Below are 21259 nucleotides of genomic sequence, written 5' to 3'. Positions count from 1 at the left end.
GTTAATACTAACAATATTTAAAATAGTCAAAAATAAAATGTTATGCATCATATTTTGGTTGCAAAACCAATAACCTGCAAGTAAGTGTGATCACCTGTCTGCACAGAACTGTGCACAAATCACTTAGTGCTCATTTTTCCAAGATTAGTTCATGAATGTGTGATGGGTAGGGGTCAAACGATGAATCGACTTAACCCTTGTGCTGTCTTAGATGACCCCACCCTTACATTGACGTGTTCTCCCTACCATGGCAAAGGTGGATAAAGGTGGAAAGATTTCATGTACCGGTAATCCATGGACACCAGTGAAGATCACAAATCATTGAAGAAAAAAGGTTCAGAGCACTTTCTAGTGGGTCTAGATGACCCAACTCCCAATGGTAAAGTGCCTAGGATAGCACAAGGGTTGATCAAGGATTCAATTTTTATTACTAGGATCCCACTAGCCCGACAATGTTTTAACATGGACTAACGCAGTGTTTTGTTTGATTTAAGGTCCATTCTTTCTTTTTTTTTTATTAAAAATTGATTAAAAATTAAATGTAAGAAAAAAGAGAATGTATGTAGTTTGTATGAACAATATAAAGCCCTTCTTATCAAAGTGTCTTGAATAAAAATCAAATAAATAAAAAAAGGATTTAGTGAGCTTTCATATTCCTAACTACTCAGTGTGAAACCTGGGCGTGTTTGAATGAACACAAAGCTGCTATACTAGATATGCTAAATGTTTTTTAGACCAATTAGGTGAAATGGAATCATTTCCCACGGCACGCCGGTTGAAAAACACTGGACTAAATCAAGTTGGAAAAAGTGCTGTTGGATGTTTTGAGATTTTCTAAATATTTGAGGAACTAATGTTTATTTTCCTCCTTTAGGTTTTGCACAGAAGAATCCTCCAGCGAGCGGGTTTCATAGTTCAGCAAGCTTCAGTTTCAGGAAGCCGAAGAACATTTAAGGTTTGTTTTATTCCTTAAATGCTTTTGGTTTGTGGCTAAACTGAGAGTCTATGTTTTACCTTAACAAGGTCAGTGGTTCACAACCTAGAAAAGCCTTTTATGTCACATTAGAATGAGGAACTCTGGTGCATCTAACTTTTTCTGGAACACATGAAGCTGTTATTGAAGAATTAAGATTAGTGTTGAGTCAAAAAGCTTCGTTTTGAACTGGAACCTTTTGGGATATGGTCTTGACAGCCTGATATTCTACATTTATAGTCTTTATTATTTAAAAATCAGGTGTCTAGCATTTATTTACCTGGATTACTTTGTTGTTTTTAAACACTATAACTGCATTCAAAGGCACACAAAGAAATTTTGCTGTCAAGTGAACCTGTGTTGAGAACCTTAGTGGCACATATTTGTTGGAAAAGTTTTGTTCTTGTTTTGAAGGTTTGTATTTCCTTTTTTCACATTTCCTCTCTCGACTGTGTGGTGTTTGATGGCGTCCAACGTGGTCAAAGCTCAGACTCTGCTGGCCTTCAGATTCAGGTCTTTCATCAACCAGCAATGTTTTCAATGTTTTTGTCTTTAGGAAGGGTGAAGTGGATGTGCGGGAGCTGATCTCTCTCTACCCGTTGCTGCTACCCGTTTCTTCCCCCTTCACCCACTTTTACCCTCCTTTCCACGGGTCTACAGTGCAAGAGGTTCGTCATCAGTTATCTGGAAGAAGTAGGCGGATCAGACCCGGATGGATCCGAGCAGCTTTTGATCTGGTGGTGTGGACTCGTGTGGTTAATGGAGACTTGCAGAACTCCACCAGATCAGACCTTTTTGACTACACTGTGGACTTCCTGTGCTGCTGTTACAATCTGGACCTGGTTTGGAAGTATGCGGACTGGGCACTGCAGAAGGATTCCACCATAGGTTACCAAAAAATCTAACTCTGCTGCTGAACTGTAGATGCAAGTTAAGCCACAGCGTTTTTGTTTTTGAGATGTGATACAGATCTCTCTCCTCTGTTTTTACAGAATTGATCATAAAATATGTGTTAACCTTATTTTTACATTGCAAAGAAATATAAAGATTATGTCAGTCAGCACACAAATGCTTGAAACCTGCATTATATATGAAAGCATAAAAGATTTTAAACTTTAACTCTTTTGTGTATCTCAGATTAGAATTGATTAACCTTGTTTTTGTTTTTTGTCGTAGAAAGGTGTCCACATCTTTATAAAGAGACCGTTGAGCACAGATCAGTCAGAACTCAACCCTGTCAAAGTCATTACCTACCCGAGGAAGAACAAGCAGGCGATGGAGCATCTTGTGCTGGAGGAGAAGAGAAAGGTACTGTTCAGAAAAAACAGAACTTATTTTAGTCTCCTTCCCAAAAAAAAGTAATGTCTTTTAGTCCCAGAGGCTAGAACTGCAGGAAGATAAAATGAAAATGTGCTTGTTTGGTAAGGAAACACTAAAGACCCACTCTGATGAAAAGAATGTTTTTAACATGTTCATGTGGCATTTTTCTGATGATGGAGGACATAAATTAAGAAAATTCATCCTAAAATAGAATTTAGAGTATTCCTTTATCAAATCGTTGTGAATCAGGGGCAGATGAAAAAGATTATTAACTCAACTCAACTTAACTTTATTATTAGTGGTGAGTAACTATGGCAAGTCAGGAGCTCCCTGAAAGGTCTCCACATCTGGCTTCATACTGAACGTCTGGATTGCTCTGATGTTGCTCACCAGTTTTGTTTTGGCCCCAGTAATGTTAGGTTGGGGTTGTAAGGGGCTGTAAGCTTGTGGGACAGTGTAAACAGAGGAGTAACGGGAAGTGGGGGCAGGGTTGCTCTGCGCCAACCGTCCTGTCCTAAAATCAGGAGAGAATTTCGAATAAACCTCTGCAGAAAGTATGTCCTAGAAAACCATGCAAGGTTTTTCATTTTGGCCAAAAAACAGCATAATCTTAATCAAAAGACACTATTACAATAGATCAGAAGATGATTGGAGTAGGACTTTAAGTTGATGTCAACCTTAAATTTAGCTTTCTTCTGCATAGAAGTTCTGAAGAATCATTTTTCATTAGTGTTTTAAAAAAAATCTTTTTGTCTTTTTGTCTTCTGTTTCTTTCTCCACAGTCGTAGAAGGAGAAGCTCCACACTCACCTCGCCATGTTGCACCTGGAGAGGGTTTTGTCATTGCTGTCGGACTCATCAGCAGATGCAGAACCATTGACAAGAGAGAGACTCCAAGTGTTCCTCAGAGAGTCCAACTTGTATCGTGTACAGTTTCTTTTAGGTGAGACGTTGATGCCACCTAAAACTGACACCAGATTCTGACATTTGGGTTTAAATAGCTCTGTGTTTTGTGCTCTGCTTTGTTTAGGAAAACTTAGGGACTGTGAAAAATTGCTGTTAGAGCGTGCAACGGTACATGGAAAACTAGAGGAGCACGACAAAGCCCTGCACATTCTGGTGCACCAGCTCACAGACTTTCCGTCCGCTGAGGCCTTTTGCGTGTGGGCCTCTTCTGGTTGCGATCCTGCGAACCGGCAGCGGCTGTTTCACCTGCTCCTGGAGGGGTTTTTAGGAGGAGAACCTGGAGCACAAGCAGGAGGCGGCGAGCTGGAAATGGCAGCGGTGGACTTCTTAAATAGGCACAGCGAGGTGTTTGACGCTGTCACGGTGTTGCGGGTGCCTCCTGAAAGCTGGTTGCTGCAGCTGCTGCGGCCCTTTCTAAACCGCGCCATCAGAGCCAGCATGCACCCCGCCACACCTCTCAAATCGCTGTGGGCCTAGCACATTCAGAAAAACGTTCAGCAGCTGCACGACCAGGTAAGAAGCTCTTTAAACCAACACAATGTTGGACACATCTCCTATTGTAGGATGATGGATCACAAAGGGTTGTAATAGGTGCTTCTTTTCTCTTTCTGTGCTTATTTGTTTGTCTTTTTAGTTGAAAGAGCGCAAGAAACCAATCTCTGCCTCAGAAAAGAAGGGATGCCACCTCTGCCACAACACCTTTAAGGAGCCAGATGTGGTCTGTCTGCCTGGAGGAGTCCCCGTTCACACTCACTGAATCGCTCAGAGAATAAAGGACTCTCCCACAAAGAGACACTTGACCATAAGCAGCAATCATACATGAGACCAGGCATGTCGCGCCCTCGTCGACATTTAGTCAATGCCGCCTAAAGGGTTAAACTTCAAAGTCTGCTCATCCTTTGTACTTGATCCGTTTCAAATCCAATGTGATGGCCTGCAGAGCCCATATTGTGACGGTTATGTTACTTACTGCCCAAATATTTTAGGTCCTAACGTTATTTGTTGTCATTGTTGTTAATAGCTTTTATTCTTCGGCTAGCTCGCATATGGTGGTGGAGTTTGAACATGCGTGTCACATTGTTGCCAATTACTCAGAAAGAAAAAAAGGTATTGGCTAACCTCAGAACTGCCTGTAAACTGTAGAAAACGGGTGACCTTTTTTTACTCTAAAACATTGTGTTCTGTTCTTGAGATAAAGATCCCGCACACACAGCCATTTTTTTGAAAACTCACAGAACTTCAGTAAAACAAACACTACATTCCAGACATTGATCTCTGGCATGCCAGCTGCCTTTGTAAAGCTTTAAAACTATACATGTTCTCCTGTCAGATGTGCAGTGTATACATTAACTGAGAAGGTTTCAACTGTTTCTATGCCGTGGGGTTAATGCACCGCTGTATATACATATGGGTTTTGTTTAATGACAAAGACAGAAGTGAATATACTTCTTTCAACAATCCAAACCTCAAAAAACAAAGTACGGCACTGTAGGTTTCCAATAAACCTATCAGGGCGAGAGGGTGTGGCTGAAGCATGTTCCCTACAAGAAAAAAGTAAAACAAAACAAAATGGTGGAAGTGCGCGAAAGAAATGGAGGGAAAAAGGATGTCATCCACTTGCAGTCATTTTCCTTGCATTATTAACATCCACAAAAATAAAAATAAAACAACTGACAGAAAATCCACTTACTTTCTTATACTTATATGAACTTGAACATGAACATGATCAAAAAAGACCGTGCACGCTCCTCACTCTGTCCAGTGCAACTCCCAACACACCAAACTCCCCCGCCCCTCTCTCATGTCAGGTGCGCTAAGTTCTTGAAGGTACAGGATCTTATTTTTTCTGCACATAACGAAAATCTTCAAATATATCCACAACCAATTTATAATTCAAATAATCTTGACAGAGAAAAGAAATATCAGCAAAAATATAACTGAGATCAAACATTTTCCACTTTCATAACTAAAACTAAGTTCAGGTTTGAACTCCACCAATTGAAATAAACATAAAACTTGTGAGCTTACATATGGCACTTACAGGTACCATCGTTCCTTTGAGGCACACTTGTTCACATATTGATCCCCATCTGTTGTCATGTTGTAATTACAAAGGTTTTCTACTTATTATTTTAGTATTTTCTTTAGGGCTGCACGGTGGCGCAGTGGTTAGCCCTCTTGCCTCACAGCAAGCAAGCCCACTGTTCAAGATCCGGCTGGGGGACATGAAAAACATCACAACATCGATAGGGGACCTTTCTGTGTGGAATTTGCATGTTCTCCCCGTGCATGCGACGGTTTTCTCCGGGATCTACGGATTCCTCCCACCGTCCAAAAACATGCTTCATAGGTTAATTGGCAACTCTAAAGTGTGAGTGTGAGTGACTGATTGTGTGATTGTGGACATTCTACCCTGCGACAGACTGGCAACCTGTCCAGGATGTCCCCTGCCTTCAACCACAAGTGGCCAGTATAGGCTCCAGCAGCCCCATGATCCCAAAAGGGAAAAATGGAATAGAAATAGAATAGGAAAAAAAATGAAGAATTTTCTTAATAAACTTTGCAGCCAAATGTGGAAATGTTAGCAGAGAGGGCAGGCACCCATTTAATCATGATATTCCTGCAGTGAAGCCATGCCTTTGGATTTCATTACATCACCAATGAAGCTGAGTTCATTGCAGAGAGTCTCATGTCTGTAGGCCATGCGGATTTGGGCAACATTGGTACAACGGATGTCGTTTCCTTCGTGTCCATCTTTCAGATAATTCACTCCCAGGAAGTGTTTCTTTTCCTTTAAGCAAAAAGTGATTTTGATAAATGTGTAAGTGGTTTTGACAGGAGTCTTTTTCATGCCTGTTGTATAAGAATAATATTTTAAGATGTTAATACTACCTGGTGGCACAGTCCACTTTGCAGAACACTGTTCCTGGCTATTTCACACACATCACAAGTGCTGAGCTTCCATAGCTGAGCTGCTATAGCATATTCCTCCATCAGTGGTTCCTAAAATCCAGACACACAGGCATTTAGGCATTGAAGACGTAAATCCATCTCATTCTGAAAGCTAAACATTAGTTCAGTCTAGAAACTGTAGTCACTCGTTTACCTTGGTATAGTGGAACTGCATGGGATCATCAGTGGACAGGGACACACACAGACCTTTGTGCAGAAAGTCCCTGAAAGGGTTTTTGGAATATTCCAGGAAAAGACTGTTGTTGCTGAGTGGAGACATTGCAATTGGCACTTGTGTCAAGTAGTACAGGTACTGCAGGACAGGACTCTGAGAAAAGTTAAGATTGAGAAGAAACTCTTAGAGGCAGAGAATTACAAGTTGGAAAAGCGTATAAACTGTTGTTTTATTTTCCCTTTTCTGTTGTAATGAGGCATTTTAGTTCTATTACTAACCATTAAATGTAATAAAGAACAGTTAAATCAGAGCTTTAGGAACAATTGTGTAATTATGACGGGAGTTTTTAACCCTTGTGCTATCCTAGGCACTTTAACATTGAGAGTTGGGTCATCTAGACCCACTAGATAGTGCTCTGAACCTTTTTTCTTGAATGATTTGTGAACCTCACTGGTGTCCATTGATTACATGAAATCTTTCCACCTTTATCCACCTTTGTCATGGTAGGGAGAACACGTCAATGCAAGGGTGGGGTAATCTAAGACAGCACAAGGGTTAAATAGGACACGCACCAAATGTCACAACATTTTTCATTTACACCAAAATACACTTTCAGGAAATACAAAGTAAATACATTTTCCAGCTTTTGGAATAATTACTCCATCTATGTTGAAAAGAAAGGAATTCTTCACTAGTTTAAAAAAAGTCTATCAACCATCAGATACAGGCAGAAATTCACATACAAACAAAGTAGTAGTGAATAAGTATTAGAAAAGGAGGAATGAATTTTTTTTTCTCAAAGTAACAAAATAAATAACAGCTTCATGAAAAATACTCAGTGGTTCTTTTGAGGTTCTTTGCTTTCTCATTTACTTTTTGAAATGTTTTGATTTTGCACAAAACAGGTATTTTTTTAATTAATTTTTTGTAAAAAAAAAAAAAATCAAGTGGTTTACATATAACCATCATTGTTGATCTAGAACACCTGCTTCAAGTTGAGTCCATGTGAGATGTTATCTGCAGCAAGAAAGGCAGACACCAGATGTGTGATTGATCCTGCCTCTCCACAGTGAGGGCGAAACTGGAAAGTGCTCAGTCCAAGCTCTCTAATGGGAATGTAAGAAAATAACACATCAAACCAAACATCAAAAACCCGCTGTCTCTTTTTTTGGTAGTTTAACAAGTGTGTGTTTAGATGAGGCGGAAGGCATCAGTTCGTACTTCCTGATGTTGTTGAGGACCATGATGTTTGCATACATGTAGAAGATGTAGTAGCTGTAGGGGGGGTTGTCGTCCGTGGTCCACTGCTCCGGTTTAGGGCTTCGAAAGGAGAACATGTTATCACTGTGTTTTGACTCATCATCCACACTGTCAAAGCCTGACACCTATGAGCAACAAAAAAGGAAAAAGAATAGTTTTTAATGTTCAGTAAAATAATACTGTGTATTGGAATTTAACCAACACACATTTTGTTTAAGTTTTTTTTTTTTTTAAACTAGCACGAGTATTTTATGAGCAACAAAACTTATTTTTTTACTTTTCTTACATATTTGAGAAAAATGTGAAGTTCCTTATTGCTCTGTGGGTTCAGAGTGGCCTCAAACAGAGGAAAGAAGATGTTCTCCAGCATCCTGGCAAAATTAGGTACCAGTTTCTTTGACTTGAATATGTCACTGAAAGAAAAAAAAAGGTATATTTGACAATTCCACCCAAGCTGTTTGTACCACAAAGATGTATTTAGGCTGCTCACTATATTCGAGGCACTTGAATCATCCACTTCATGTTTGGTGAGTACACCTTGTGCTCAATGAACCATTTTGCCAGACTTTCCCATTCTTCAGGAGAGCTTCCATAGATAGACAGACGTGGCTCAGCATACTGGTACTTACTCTCCTCCAGGTCATGGGCCACCTCCTAAAGGATGACAAAGAAAGTGCTTTAATCTGCTTCTGCCTTGACTCTAACTTTAAATGTGTGGTTTTCGGACAGGATACCTTTATAATCTGAGCAAAATACTCTCCATTAATGTAGTTGTCTGTTTTTAAGAAGATTTCTCGAAGCTCATTGGCCCCCACAGGGTTATACTTGGCGTTAAACTTGTCAAATCGGTGAAAAGTGTGCCTCCCCTAAGGATTTCAAAAATTAACAAAAGTATAATGGTAACGGCAACCATCAGCCTTCATGGTTGCTTTATGGCAGGTTTTAGAAAAATTAATAGAAAAGAAAAAGTTAAAGGAGAACAAAACTTGGAAAAAAAAGGATTTTAATGAAAACAAAGCTGAAAGACAGGAGAGTTTTGTTTTGTCCTTACAGCATGAACATCCAGAGAGTCCACAGTCAGGTCATAAGGGTCCATGTTGAGGCTGCGGAAAACCTGCTGCAGGGTCATCTTTCGTCCTCCTTTCTCTAAAACTATGCGGTCTGCATCCTTTTTGTATGTTTTCTGGATGAAAGTTAGCAGGTGCTTTTGGGACATGCAGGCGGCAGCGTGAATGTGTGTGTCAACCTGTAAGACAATAACCAGCAAAAATGTTTAAACCTATATAATAGTAGTAGATTTAGGAGCTGTCATCTGGACTTAGTTTATTAAAGTTAGAAGACGTTTCACCTCTTATCCAAAAGGCTTTGTCAATTCTGAATTAGCTGGTAAAAGAGCTGGTATATATGCGCTCATGGGGGAGGAGTCAGACCTGAAACTGGATGGTATTGTCCAATGAGTTATATCGTTAGAGGAGACATCACGTGATTCCTATTTTTTTTAACTTGTCCTGTCCAACAGCTGGGCGAACAGATGAGAGCTGAAGGCCTCTTGTGTTGGACATACTTTACTTTAACAACAGGGGTTATGAATCTTCAGACAAACCAGAGGTATGTCTGAATAAACCCCTTTTGTAATCGAGGACAAACTTTATTCATTTTAATCATATTTGAAAATCTTTTGTGTTGGAGTGGACGGAAAAGGAAAGGAGGGAGGAAGAGAGAGGGATGTTAAAGAAGGGGGGGATAAGGAGGGTGATTATAGTGTGGGGGTGGGTGTTAAACCATGAAGCAGCATAAAGCAAGAAGTTTCTGGATGGTTATACACATGGTGAGGTTCAAATGTAATACAAGTCTATAAGGGCGGGGCCTGTCCACACACACACTCAAATTTTATAAACATACCTGTTGGCTCCAAAGATGTTCACATGTCAACATGTCAACATCCTTTGGATGACCCTAAACCCACTACTATGACGGAATCAACCTGGATGAATGAGAGTCTTCATAGACATATTTAAAAACTATAGTTCCAGGATTTTTTTGTATTTGTTTGTTTGTATGGAAGTCCAGGGCACAAGAATTCATCCAAAGTTTTAAAAGCACTTTTTAAAAATACATTGTAAACACAGTTTCCGGTTGCTTCATATATTGGAAAGCTTCAATTGAAAATTGATTCCATGAGATCAAAGTCTGAAAAAATATTAACAATGTGACAGCAACAGTTTATGTTTATGATTCAAATACTGCATTTGTGAAAGTTTGTTTTTTTCTCCGAAATATGAAAAATTCCTCATGCTTGACTGGTTTAGTAAAAGTCTGCTCCATTACATTTTCAATACCCATTACATCTGGAGGCCACTAGATGACACTGTTACTACAAAGAACTAAAAGTTTCCAATTGAGCCAAACTCTGCTGCAGATTTAGAGCTATCAATGGCCTCCCTTTTTAGACCAACAATGTGGCAAGCTTCACCATAAATTCTGTTTGGAAACACATGAAGGTGCTTAAAGAGCAAAGGATGCCCTCCAGTTTACCTAAAACTAATCCATTCAAAGAAAAGTCTGCAGATAATCTGCTTTGTCAAAGCCTCAGGATTTGTGGAAAAATGGGACACCTACCTTCCTCACATTGTAGAAATCTCTGTGAGACACGCTTTTCAGTTCCTTAAGCTCCGCCATCTCATTGAGCATCTCGTGGAGGTAAAATTTTGAGCCTAAGAATTTCAGTCTTCTGTGACAGTAGGTCTTCCTGAAATAAGCAATTGTTGATGCTACATGTAAAGGAAAATGGTAAAAACTGGTTTTTCCGCCAGCATGGCTATGAGGCGTCTTTGTTTTGGCAACTTACATGGGTCCATCCGCAATCATTGCCAGCACATGACTGAAATCTATTGCAAAGGTCTCTAGATCTGGATAGGGAAGATCATGTGGCTGATTTTTCTGCATTGCCTCTTTGTGATCATACACATACACTATCCCATCCTTCATCTTCAGTTCATAGTTTAGATTCTCAGGGATGCCCTCCATGCTGTAGGGATCTTCACCATCTGCTGGACACGGGCACATATCTGGGGGCCACAACATGGTTGCATGTAATGCCACACGTGTTCTATCAGATGACAAACATGATTCGTACCAGGAAGAACCTCATCCTCCTCCGTCCACATTGAGTTCTCAGCACTGCGGAGGAACTGGCTTGTAGTTCTGCAGAATCTGTGATAGGCTAGTTTGGAGTACTTTTCACGCAGAAGCAGAGCCTTGAACAGACTTTCAGCTGCCTGTACATAGTCTTCCAGAGTGATCTAAATAGGAAATGAACATATTCGCTTAAGCTTTACCTGAGCCTTTTGGTATATTTACAAATACATACTGTAAATTATAGTATAAATTTGGCAGCGACATGCCTTCTTTTCATGGTACTTACTCCAGCACAGTAGTCACCGCTTATTGTAACCCTTTGAAAATCTGGAAGGGTTTCGAGCCCTGATGAGCTCATGTAGGATGAGGACATTAGTGGTAAAACTCCATCTACCCTTGAGGAGTCTGTACTTCCTGGAATCTGCAAGGAGATTGACTGGGAGCGGATTATCTTCAAGCTTTTTCTCCTGTAAGATCGGGAAAGTTGGATATTTTCCATCCAATTATGGTGCAGGAAAATGACATGAAGCTTTGATACAAACATTACTTCTGTCTTATACATTTTCCAACATAAATTTACAGATTTGCAATGAAAGAGACTCACCTCTTGGCACTCTCCTCTGACTGTTGCTCTTCCAGCCCTTTCTGCAATTCATGATCTTTGTCCTGCTGGAGGCCAATCGGGCAGTCCTCATGCACAGTGAACATCGATAATACATCCTTAGTATCCTCTTCCTTCAGGGCTGAAGCGTAAACCTTCTCCGCAAGCAGTTGCGTCTTCTCCTCCACCTCGCTGAGAGTAACTTTTGGGAACTGGCGAGGCATGTCTGTAAGAAGGCAGTAAAATTAGATGAGAACGAACAAACGGGTTAAAGCTTCCAGAGGGTGACCAGTTTACACTGTTTTGTAAACATCAGATTGTACCAGGGGAGGTGGGCGGAGCTCTAACCTGTAGAACAAAGAGGAGCTCGGGCAGGACAATAAAGTTTGCTTTCATAATTAAAAAAAAATCTCATTCTTATTACATAATTTTCAGTTGAAACTAGAGGAAGGATTAAAATGATAGACCAAAAACCACAAAAGGAAAATGGTAACTTGATGCAATGGTTTATTGGGCTCAACGATTTTCAGCACATCCGTTTGGGAAAACATTGTTTTGTTTTGTAAGCTGTGAGTTTATCAGTCTGGTCAATTCTTTTTTTCGTTTCCCCCAATTTTTCTGTTGGTCTCAGTCAAAGTGAGAACAGATCAAACACAAGGGCTGAGTGGTTTTTCTAACTTTATGCATTTTATTTTAGCACAAGACACAAACTATTTATGGGTGAGGAAGATTAAAGGATATAAAATAATGTAACAACATCTGTGTGTTTTAAATTATGTTCAAAAGGGAACTACTTAGAAGGACTAAATACATTTTACAAGGACACAACATACCATTGTATTTGTCATATTGTTTGTTTGCAACACAAACATTCAGTTTTCTGATTTTCAGCTACCTGTACTTCATTCACCTTGACAGAATTATTTTCTTGGATAAATGAAATTTTGGTGCAATCAAGTAGAAATCCTTCTATTTTTATTATTTTACTTAGAGTTTTTGTAGAGTGAAGAAACTCAAACCTAATTTATGTCTTAAATCTTAAAACTTAGGGACTCGATTTAAAAAATCTTAAAAACCAAAATTTTTTTCTCCAAAGGCTGTTCCCTTTAGGGCAGGGGTTCTCAAAGTGCGGCCCGGGGGCCAATGGCGGCCCGCGGAAAGATTTTTTGTGGCCCTCAATAAAAGAGAGCCAGAGCAGGTTCCTTTGAGGAAAACTGAGGAGAAAGGCGAGGAGAAAAGCCGCTTTCAAGCTAAGTGGACAAATGCTTTCTTTGTCATACCTTAAGGGCTGGATAAAGTCATGTGCCTCTTTTGCAAGCAGGTAAATGCAATGCTCAAAGAATTCAATATAAATGGTCACTATGTTACAAATCATAAAAACTCTGACAAATTTACCGGCGAGGGGTGCAACGATAAGCTCCAACAACTACAACAAGGCTATGCTGCACAGCAGATGTTTACAAAAATGGCTAAATCCATTGAAGCTGTGACAGAAGCTAGCTACGTTGTGGCTTTGGAAATGGCCCGGCGTAGCAAGCCCTTAAGTGACGGGGAGTTTGTAGAAGAATGTATGCTGAAAGTAGCTGACATTGTCTAAAGCAAAGGAAGAAATCTGAAGAAATAAGTCAGTCAAATTATACAATTACTAGATGAGTAGAAGATCTGGGCAGCAACCTCAACTGGGAAAATATCTGGAGGGCCTGGTTAACTGTACAAATGACACTTGGTCATTAAGGTTTTTAAAAACAACTTTTTCTGTTTATCCATTTTTTTCCCACCAAAACTGGCCCCCAGTCTCATGTCAAGTTCCTAATTTGGCCCTCCGCTACAAAAACCTGCTTTAGGGGGTCATAGCAGTGATTCATTTGCCACTATCTGATCATTTCCTCTGCATCCACCATGTTCACACTAAGCACCCTTGCGTCCTCTATGATTAAGTCCATAACTTTCCTATTTGGTCTTTTTCCTGGTAGCTCCAACTTCAGCATCCTTTTATCAAAACAATCACTGAGCCTTCTCTGAATGACCTAAACGTCTCTTTCTGGCTTTTTGTATTTATCTCCAAACATCTAACTTGAGCAGTTCCTCTGATGTTTTCATTCCTGATCCTGTCCATCCTTATCACACACTAAAAGAACCTCAACATCGTCAGCTCTGCTATCCTTCAGCTCTGCCTCTCATCTCTTTCTCAGAGGCACTGTCTCTAAACTAACAATATGGCTGCTCTTACTGTAGTCCTCTACACCATTTCTTTCACTCTTGCTGACACTCTTTTGTCACACATGAGACCTGAAATCTTCCTCCAACCTGCTTGGACACGCCTCTTCCTCTCTTTTCCACACTCTCCATTGCTCCGGACTGTTGACTCGAAGAACTTAAAGTCCTTGACCTTCTTCACTTCTGATCCTGGTGACCTCATAGTTCCACTTGAAGTCCTCTCATTTACACATAGCACACTGACTTGCTGCGAACTTCATTCCTCTCCTTTCCAGAGCATACCTCCACCTCTCCACCACAAAACCACAGTTCCTCTCACTGTATCCCGTCGTGGACTTTCTCAAGATTTACAAAAACACAATGCGGCTCCTTCTGACCTTCTTGTCCAAAAGAGGCATTATGGAAGCAAATATTTCATCTGTGGTACTTATCCTTGGCATGGCGTCATAATGTTGCTCACAAATGCTCATTTCTGCCCTCAGTTCAGTTTCCAATACTCTTGCCCATAGCTTAATAGTGTGACTCATCTGCTTTATTCCTTGATAGTTTCTACAACTCTGCATGTTCTTAAAAATTAGCACCAGGAAATTATTGCTACATTTCCTCAGGCATCCTCTTGCTCTCCAAGATCTTGTTAAACGGCCCAGTCAGAATTTCTACAGCCACTTTTGCTAAACACTTCCACCCCTCCACAGGTATGTTGTCAGGACCAACTGCTTTTCCAGAGAAATAGCTTTAACTTCAATCATAAAATCTACATTTTCTACAAAGTTAATAAAACGACCACAGTCCATTTATTATTTTACTCCATGTAACCTGGAACCTTTTGGTTGGAGAACTTGATTGAAACTTATTGAAAAAAAAGGAAAAGAAAAGAATTAAAAAAAAGCATTTTATTTTACAGCCACTAGATGGCACATTTGCTTTGTTTTTTTTTTTATTCCGGTGAGTACCTGGTGACAAGACAAGGTCAAATCCTGTCTTCATCTGTCACAGTTTATATTGTAAAGTATAATATCATTTCGTACTTAGCCTTATTGAAATAGTTAAAAAGAGGTACACTTTAGGTCTACAAAATTTCATTGTAGCAGCAATGCAGAGTTAAATAACTATTAGGCAAAAGCAAAAATGACAAGGTAAAGTGTGTTTTCCATTAAAATATTTTTTTCCAGTTTGCAGTGAAAGGGGCCTGTGATAAAGTATGTATTAGTAATGAACCCCTCTGTGAAAGACACAGCAGAAAATGTGATAAAATATGAGTAATCCTAAGTAATTTGTCATTTGTTATCAAGAAAGTAAAGAACAAGTTATGCCCTGTTTCTGAATAAAAGATCTACTTGATTGATTGGCAATCAAGCAGATAGAAGATACTGCTGCATTAAGCAATCAGTTTAATTAAAATGCTGCATAGATTGATCAGTCCTTTGCTTCCTTTTTTCATTTTACAGCAATTTGTTGCTTCATTAAGAACTTACTTTTGCATCACATACGTGCTTTACAGACTATAAAAAGATAAATAAATGTCTTTTTGTTTTGCTCTTGCAGTACCTCTGAACCAGAACCCATCCATGCCCCCCTCCAGTGATAGTATTATTTGTTTCCAACCTTTGAGTCTGACGGCTCTAGGATTGCTTCTGCTTCGTGACCCCACCAGGAATGTGACTGGCTCTCTGTCTGCCCTATTTTTTTGGTAGAGGTAAAAGGTGGGGGTTGGGGGGGGGGGTGTCATTGGCAAATGCCATGAAAAAAGGAGGCTCTGATGAGAACCTGTCTTTTACTTAATATGGACCAGGTGCTCTGTTCCCCCCCGCCCTGACAATAGAATGCCGCTTTTGTGGGAACAAATGTCAGTACAAGGTTTTTTTTGTATGCAAATGTTTATTGAATGGCAATGTTATTCCTTTCACAATAATAAAATAAAACACATCTACAAATATAAAATATTTCAACTATAAAACATACATCCAAATACCACAGTTTCCAAAGGAATAATGACAAATAGCTACAATGCCCATATTTTTTCTTTCTGTACAAAAATAGCTTTATCTGAATAAGTACTTTAATGCAACTTCTGTATAATATTTAAATAAAAAGATTCTTATATACAAATACCAGTAATAAAAAACATTAAATTGCACATGTTTTTGTACAGACAAATGACACATTCAAGTATATTTCAATCCATTGTGGACTGGTACATATCTCACAGAATTTAAGTAATTTTCCCTCATACAGTGTCCAAAACTTGATATAGAATGAGAGCAGCTGAGCTCTGAAGCCTTTCTTTGGGTTTGGCATTGTGATGAAGGCTTTTCCTGATGATTCATTTTTCTTGAAGTATAAAAACAAAAGTGCAGACAATCACTTAAAAACAGATGATACGTGCTTTGGAGTAAGTCCATACAAGGTAGTGTTTATCAAAGTCCTGGTTTTGAGGAGAGTGCCAAATGGCTAAAAGAGAGTTTCTCTTAAAATAAGAGGATGAGTTCACTTTGCCAGATATTTGTGGTCTTGCTTCTCCTCTCCCACGCAGGTAACAGCACCTGCTCTGCTCCACACTATACGTCCATGTCTCTTAGCCGGCTGCAGGTTTGCTGGCACTGCATCACCAAGCAACATGGTTTACCCAGTGGAGAAACTCAGCCGGGTTTGCTCTGACTCAGTACTCATGACCGAGGCAAATGTGCTGGAGGATACTTGGCAAGAGTATGAGGCATTTTGAGAATTTCAGAACGGAGGACACTAGCTCTGCAGAGCTACTCCCTCGCTCCTTTTCTTCAAAGTCCCACTCATGTCCGTCTGAAGAGAGCCTCAAGCTTGTGAACTTGTGAGTCATTTGTGCTCCACACGGGCCTCAGCCTGCCCCTCTCCTGCCTCAGTGTCAATCTGCGCTCTGGAAGGGACCGTCGCCTCCGGCCATATCCCTTTGGGCTGATCTTGTCGGCGGGGGCACTCCCAATCCTCAGATTTAGCTCGTGCAGGCGATGTGCCAAGTCATGTACTGTGCAAGTGCCCAGCGAGCAACCCTGCCTTCTTGACTGGCTGTTGGAGATTTTAGACCTCTTTGTCCGGACGATGCTGCCAGAACTAGAATAGAGAAAGGAAAACAAATTAATCAGAGTTGTTCAATGACTGACCAAACACTTCTTTTCAAAAAAGAAGGATGATATAAAATGATGATGACCAGCTGGAGATGGTCTACACCTTTCCAGGCATTTTATGCTTAAAGATTTACCTGGAATGTGGTAGCAAGGTATCCCTGATGTCCTCTGGTGTAACAAAGTGCTGAGTCTCTGCTGTCTTCTCTGCTGTGGTGCTGTCAAGATCCCGTATCATTCTACTTTCCAGCCATATGCTTAGTCTGTCAGAGAGGAGAGAAAACTGGCTTAGTCTAAGTGTGCACTATTTATTGAATAATGTTTCAGATTGTTCCTTTTTTGGAAGAGAAACAATCACATTTTATTGAACTTACCTTTTCTTCAACTCAGGATTCACGTCAAGTTCCATACAGTGTGCTAGTGTTGCCAGCAGACAGCAAAAGAGAACAGAGTGGAAGATTCTTGCCATTTTTGCTCCTGTGGAAAATAAATAAAGCACTGGTTAATATGATAGTTTTACAAAATGAAATAAAAATTAATATTAGCAATGACAGCCATCTACATTTCCATCTACCCTCTCCTGTGTAAATTGACCGTATACAGTATCCTAATGAGTGCAGCGCTTTTGCTTTCTTACACAAGAGTCCAAACGTTCAGTTATTTGCACACACCATTCATTTATTTAAAAAGTTAATCTAAGGTCAGATTTTGCTAGGCCATGTAAATCTACAACCACATTTTGGGCCCCCGGCCAGTGTGAAGGACATGTTCTACCAATGAAGGGTCCAAGCAAAAACCAAGTTGTGGAAAAGCTGCTGTTCAATGAACACCTGATTTTGCAGACACTTTATGGTCGATTCTCTCACAGGCACTAAGAGCTCAGAGCTGGGCTGTTTATAAAAGCAGAAAGATAACCTTTTCTATCCACTACACATGTGCCTTGACCCCCCACAACGCAAAGATAAAACCATCAGTTGAAAACTCAGCAAATCAAAATATAAAATATTAAAGAACACAAACCTGATATGCGTTGACAGGATCAGAAAAATCTTCTCTTTAGAGTTGGCTTTAAAGGAATATTCCACAGGTTTCTTGAAGTTACCCCGTGTTTCTTTGTGGCTGCTGTGTCACTCTTCTAATAACTCCTTCAAACCGGACACCAAGCTTTTATATAGCTGGAGCTGGTGGGAGGGCTCTCATCCTTTTTCCTCCACCCCGTTGTTGTTCGTGTACCAGCAACAACACACTGCTAGAGACGTGAACAATTATTTATGTGCATGTTTTGGAAATCTTTGAAAGACAAAAAAATAACATTTTTCACAGCTTACCAAATAAAAGGGATACTGCCATTGTATCCTGTTTTCATGAGTTTATTAGTCAGCATGTATGATCACTGAATGTTTCAAAATGCACTTTCAACATTCATCTTCGGGTATTTATTTCTTCTGACCACTCAAGTATGCTTCTTGTTTTTGCTCTTTTCAGTTTGTCTAGCTATTTGTTGAAAAGATAGGAAAAGGAATGTTGCTCTAGTTTGCTTTCAGGGCACTCCCAGAATTTTTAGACTTGAGTGCTTCATGCTAAATCTCAGCTTTTCAGATCCTGTCATTGATGATTAGAAGAAAATAGGTGAGTAATTGATTGGCATATGAAAAACACTGTGCAATGTTTTTGATTTTTTGAAGTAAATATTGGCTTTTGACTGATGTTTATATGTGTGTTAAATAGCTCAAAAAAAGGTACATGGAATTTCCCAATTACAAGCTCATACAGAAGAAGTGCCTGAACAACAAGACAATGTTTTTTGATTAATGCTGAGTCTAATGAATCTCACTTTCTGATTTACATAAATAAAAATTCATTGGAATTCCCCGGTGATGAAAAACTTAAATCACAGAATGCTTTCAAATGCTTTAAACAAGAATCTCTAAGATCAATTAAAATGAAAACAGAAACAGGATCCAGAAAGATTTCCAACCCTTACAATACCTCAGTTGTATTATGAAATGTTGTAAAAACCAGAAAGATTTTTTTGTAGCAAAATTTCAATGAACTATCATTTTACACTTTCACTTTTGTTTTGTTTTTTTAACCTGAAAGACAGGATCATGTTAGTCTTACTACCTAATACCCAAAATTCCACCGACATATCAGGATCCAATTAATAATTCCCTAATATCTTTACGATCATAAACTGTTCCCCAAGTTTATTTTTATCTCATCTGGCCCATATTCCAGTGGTGTTGTCATATTTCAAAGTCAGAAAATAGATAAATGGCAAACACATGTTCTGTAAACTTGAAAATGTTTGGTAAGAGCTTTGTAATGATAATTTGGTCCAGCAGACAAGTAATCTGCCCCGCTGGAATTTACTCAAAAAGATGGTGCAATCATGACAATAAAATTCCTGTACTGCTTTCTGGTCCCTTACATAGCAAGTATTAATGTTCTGTTTAAGTGATCTCAGAAGGTGACTAGAGTTCCTGGACATTTTTTTTGCCCACGAGCACGAATTATTCTATGAGTCAATGAAAAAAAAGGCTGACTCATTCGTAATGGTAATTGCCTGCATCCTTCAATCCTTTAACACAAACAAATATTTTGTCCTTTTTCATCGCCTTCACTTTATCCGTGTGTGTGTTTTTTTCTTTTGCTTTCAAACCAAAGAAATAAAAAGGAAATTAGACATACACTGAAAACACACAGAATCTGAGAGAAAAATACAGAGGAAATGGCTTGCTGTGTTCCAGCTATTGTTAAAAGTGATGGTTTGTGCTTTAGCCAAGCTCCACGTGTTTTGTTCTGTGATGGCTTTTCCTGTTTTTTAAATAACATGTAATATTTTTGCACTAACCACAGGGGTTTGAACTCTCCGTAACATGGCATAAATGACACTTCAAAACAAATATATATTTAGGGAAATTGCCACAAAGTTTAATGTTTGGTGAAACTGGGTGATGAATGCGGTTTATTTGAAGCTGAATTACACCAATACATCTAGTCACACAGTGATTCCATATGACTATCCTGTCAAGCTGGGGACAGGCTTGACAACACAATAGTATGAGCAACTTTAATGTGGTCATTGCCCAGATGTAAACATTGTTCTGCTTGAAAATCCACATCAAAATGTCAAAGCTGGGTTTCTTCACCCCCACACCCCCAAAATAGTGCCCTTTCAAGGCTTGAACAGAGGCTGCGCACAGGCACAGAGCTGTATTTGTAAACCGGAGGGCCCACGCCCATGCATGGGTCCCGATTTTGCACGCAAGCGCAGTGACGCTCCTCCTGTCAAACATGGCTGTGCTTTGGAAGGAGGAAAAATGCTGAATTGTGTTGGTATATTAGGCGAAAAGCAAAAGACATGGCTAGATTGGCTGACTACTTTGTTGTGGTGGGATACGATCAGGAGAAAGCCGGTAAGTCTGAAGGCGGACCGAGTCACGAAGCGGTGGTTTGTGTGTCCAGGCCGTCAGTCGGTGTGTGATGATGTTGTTGCTACGTAGCTTTGCGCCTAGCTTGCTGTTAGCCACACGGCTAGCCAAAAAAAAAAGGTGAAAACACACAGTTCTGATTAGCCTGTAAAATAATCATTATTAAACGGGTAAAAAATACATCTTACGACGCAATGAGACAATGTGTTGTTGTGTTTGTCGGTGTCTGTTCGTTTGTTACGTGTTGGAACATTTTGGGTCTGGAGAAAGTTTGGTTGAATTCCGAAATCCTAGTACATCCTGTCTGTGTGTTTGTCGCACTGCCACTCAGTCAGTCATGTGGGACCAGCAACATTAATGTGACCCTTTAGTGTGCAGTGCTGGGATTTATCTACACAGTTCCAGAGCAAACCCCACCCATTTCAACTTCATCCTCTGTAACTCAAACTAGCTCCTTACGATTTTTGATCACTAGTCTAGTAGCATCTCTGTTTTGTTTTTGTTGAGCATTGAGTGTGTTCTGTTCTAAATCCTATTTTTAACCCACTTTAACTCACTCCCACTTTTATTTTTTTAAATTCCCATTGGGTTTTATTTTGTTGGAAAAATCCCAGTCTCCCCCACTTCCACTTCTTCTTTTCTTTCTTTCTAAGACTTAACTCAGGAATCATGTAAGGTGTGTTGTTAACTTTAAATTCCAGACACTTCTGAACACAAGGATCTGCAGAAACATCGAAATCTTTAATGTAGTATCTACTCAGATAATCCTCAATTTTCATCGATTGAATCAGTTGGATTTTAACATCAAATGTTCAAAGTATGATTTAAATTTAGCCTCAACATAATTTTATTAAATATTCAGTTGTCAAACTTCCATTCAATTGTGTATTGTTTCTAAAACTTGTCACATAATTAGATTTAAACTGATCAAGGTTTTAACTTTGATTTATGAAATTATGATTTTTTTTTAATTCTGCACTAATGACCAAAACGCCCAAGTTTTAAATAACTCAGGACCCTAAACTGTGGCTGCAAGGCATTATGGGATGGAATCCCCCCCCCCTTTTTTTTCTTTCTTGCAATGTATGGAATTGAGTTGTTTAATGGAAAGACATTAAAGGTTTTT

General features: G+C 39.5%; 3 protein-coding genes and 1 pseudogene across 12 annotated transcripts in view; 2 read left to right on the top strand and 2 right to left on the bottom strand.

Annotated features, from left to right (window-relative positions):
* Window positions 1-3315: 3315 nt before the first annotated feature.
* On the top strand, window positions 3316-4193 carry LOC144991229 (transforming growth factor-beta receptor-associated protein 1 homolog pseudogene; annotated as a pseudogene). Its single transcript, XR_013655211.1, has 2 exons — window positions 3316-3771; window positions 3893-4193. The product of XR_013655211.1 is annotated as a transforming growth factor-beta receptor-associated protein 1 homolog pseudogene (transcript).
* Window positions 4194-5740: 1547 nt separating this feature from the next.
* ampd3a (adenosine monophosphate deaminase 3a) lies at window positions 5741-11662 on the bottom strand. Its single transcript, XM_023950853.2, has 14 exons — window positions 11388-11662; window positions 11070-11250; window positions 10782-10947; window positions 10494-10713; window positions 10265-10394; window positions 8697-8891; window positions 8380-8511; window positions 8136-8299; window positions 7932-8058; window positions 7607-7770; window positions 7371-7491; window positions 6365-6538; window positions 6151-6261; window positions 5741-6049 (listed from the first exon to the last, which is right to left on the bottom strand). Exons 1-14 carry the CDS (start codon window positions 11606-11608, stop codon window positions 5864-5866), a joined length of 2292 nt encoding a protein of 763 aa, XP_023806621.1. The 5' UTR covers window positions 11609-11662; the 3' UTR covers window positions 5741-5863.
* A 3797-nt stretch (window positions 11663-15459) lies between these two features.
* On the bottom strand, window positions 15460-17845 carry adma (adrenomedullin a). 2 transcript variants are annotated; one of them, XM_023950342.2, is made up of 4 exons: window positions 17720-17845; window positions 17074-17176; window positions 16837-16962; window positions 15460-16688 (listed from the first exon to the last, which is right to left on the bottom strand). In XM_023950342.2, exons 2-4 carry the CDS (start codon window positions 17166-17168, stop codon window positions 16391-16393), a joined length of 519 nt encoding a protein of 172 aa, XP_023806110.1. In that variant the 5' UTR covers window positions 17169-17176; window positions 17720-17845; the 3' UTR covers window positions 15460-16390.
* Window positions 17846-19903: 2058 nt separating this feature from the next.
* sbf2 (SET binding factor 2) overlaps window positions 19904-21259 on the top strand; it is an 89066-nt gene continuing 87710 nt past the window's right edge. For 4 of the 8 annotated variants that reach the window (XM_023953463.2, XM_023953462.2, XM_023953460.2 and 1 more), the window contains exon 1: window positions 19904-20118. In XM_023953463.2, coding sequence (XP_023809231.1) covers window positions 20064-20118 — 55 coding nt within the window. In that variant the 5' untranslated portion in view covers window positions 19904-20063. The remainder of the gene's footprint in view (window positions 20119-21259) is intronic. The other 4 variants (XM_078944457.1, XM_078944455.1, XM_023953461.2 and 1 more) reach the window with 2 other exon arrangements.

This window comes from Oryzias latipes, chromosome 3, assembly GCF_053564925.1.
Source record: "Oryzias latipes strain Hd-rR chromosome 3, Olatipes_Hd-rR_3.1".
Lineage (NCBI taxonomy): Eukaryota > Metazoa > Chordata > Actinopteri > Beloniformes > Adrianichthyidae > Oryzias > Oryzias latipes.
Note: the sequence above shows the minus strand (reverse complement) of the source record. Positions and strands in the feature narration are given on the sequence as shown.

Excerpts from the sequence above, each read along its gene's own strand:
- ampd3a (XM_023950853.2), bottom strand. The coding sequence starts at position 11,608 with ATGCCTCGCCAGTTCCCAAAAGTTACTCTCAGCGAGGTGGAGGAGAAG. Across the intron at positions 11,251-11,387 it reads TCAGAGGAGAGTGCCAAGAG|GAGAAAAAGCTTGAAGATAA; the intron begins GTGAGTCTCTTT and ends CCGATCTTACAG. Across the intron at positions 10,714-10,781 it reads GGAGGATGAGGTTCTTCCTG|ATATGTGCCCGTGTCCAGCA; the intron begins GTACGAATCATG and ends TGTGGCCCCCAG.
- adma (XM_023950342.2), bottom strand. The coding sequence starts at position 17,168 with ATGGCAAGAATCTTCCACTCTGTTCTCTTTTGCTGTCTGCTGGCAACA. Across the intron at positions 16,963-17,073 it reads AATCCTGAGTTGAAGAAAAG|ACTAAGCATATGGCTGGAAA; the intron begins GTAAGTTCAATA and ends CCTCTCTGACAG. Across the intron at positions 16,689-16,836 it reads ACCTTGCTACCACATTCCAG|TTCTGGCAGCATCGTCCGGA; the intron begins GTAAATCTTTAA and ends TCTCTATTCTAG.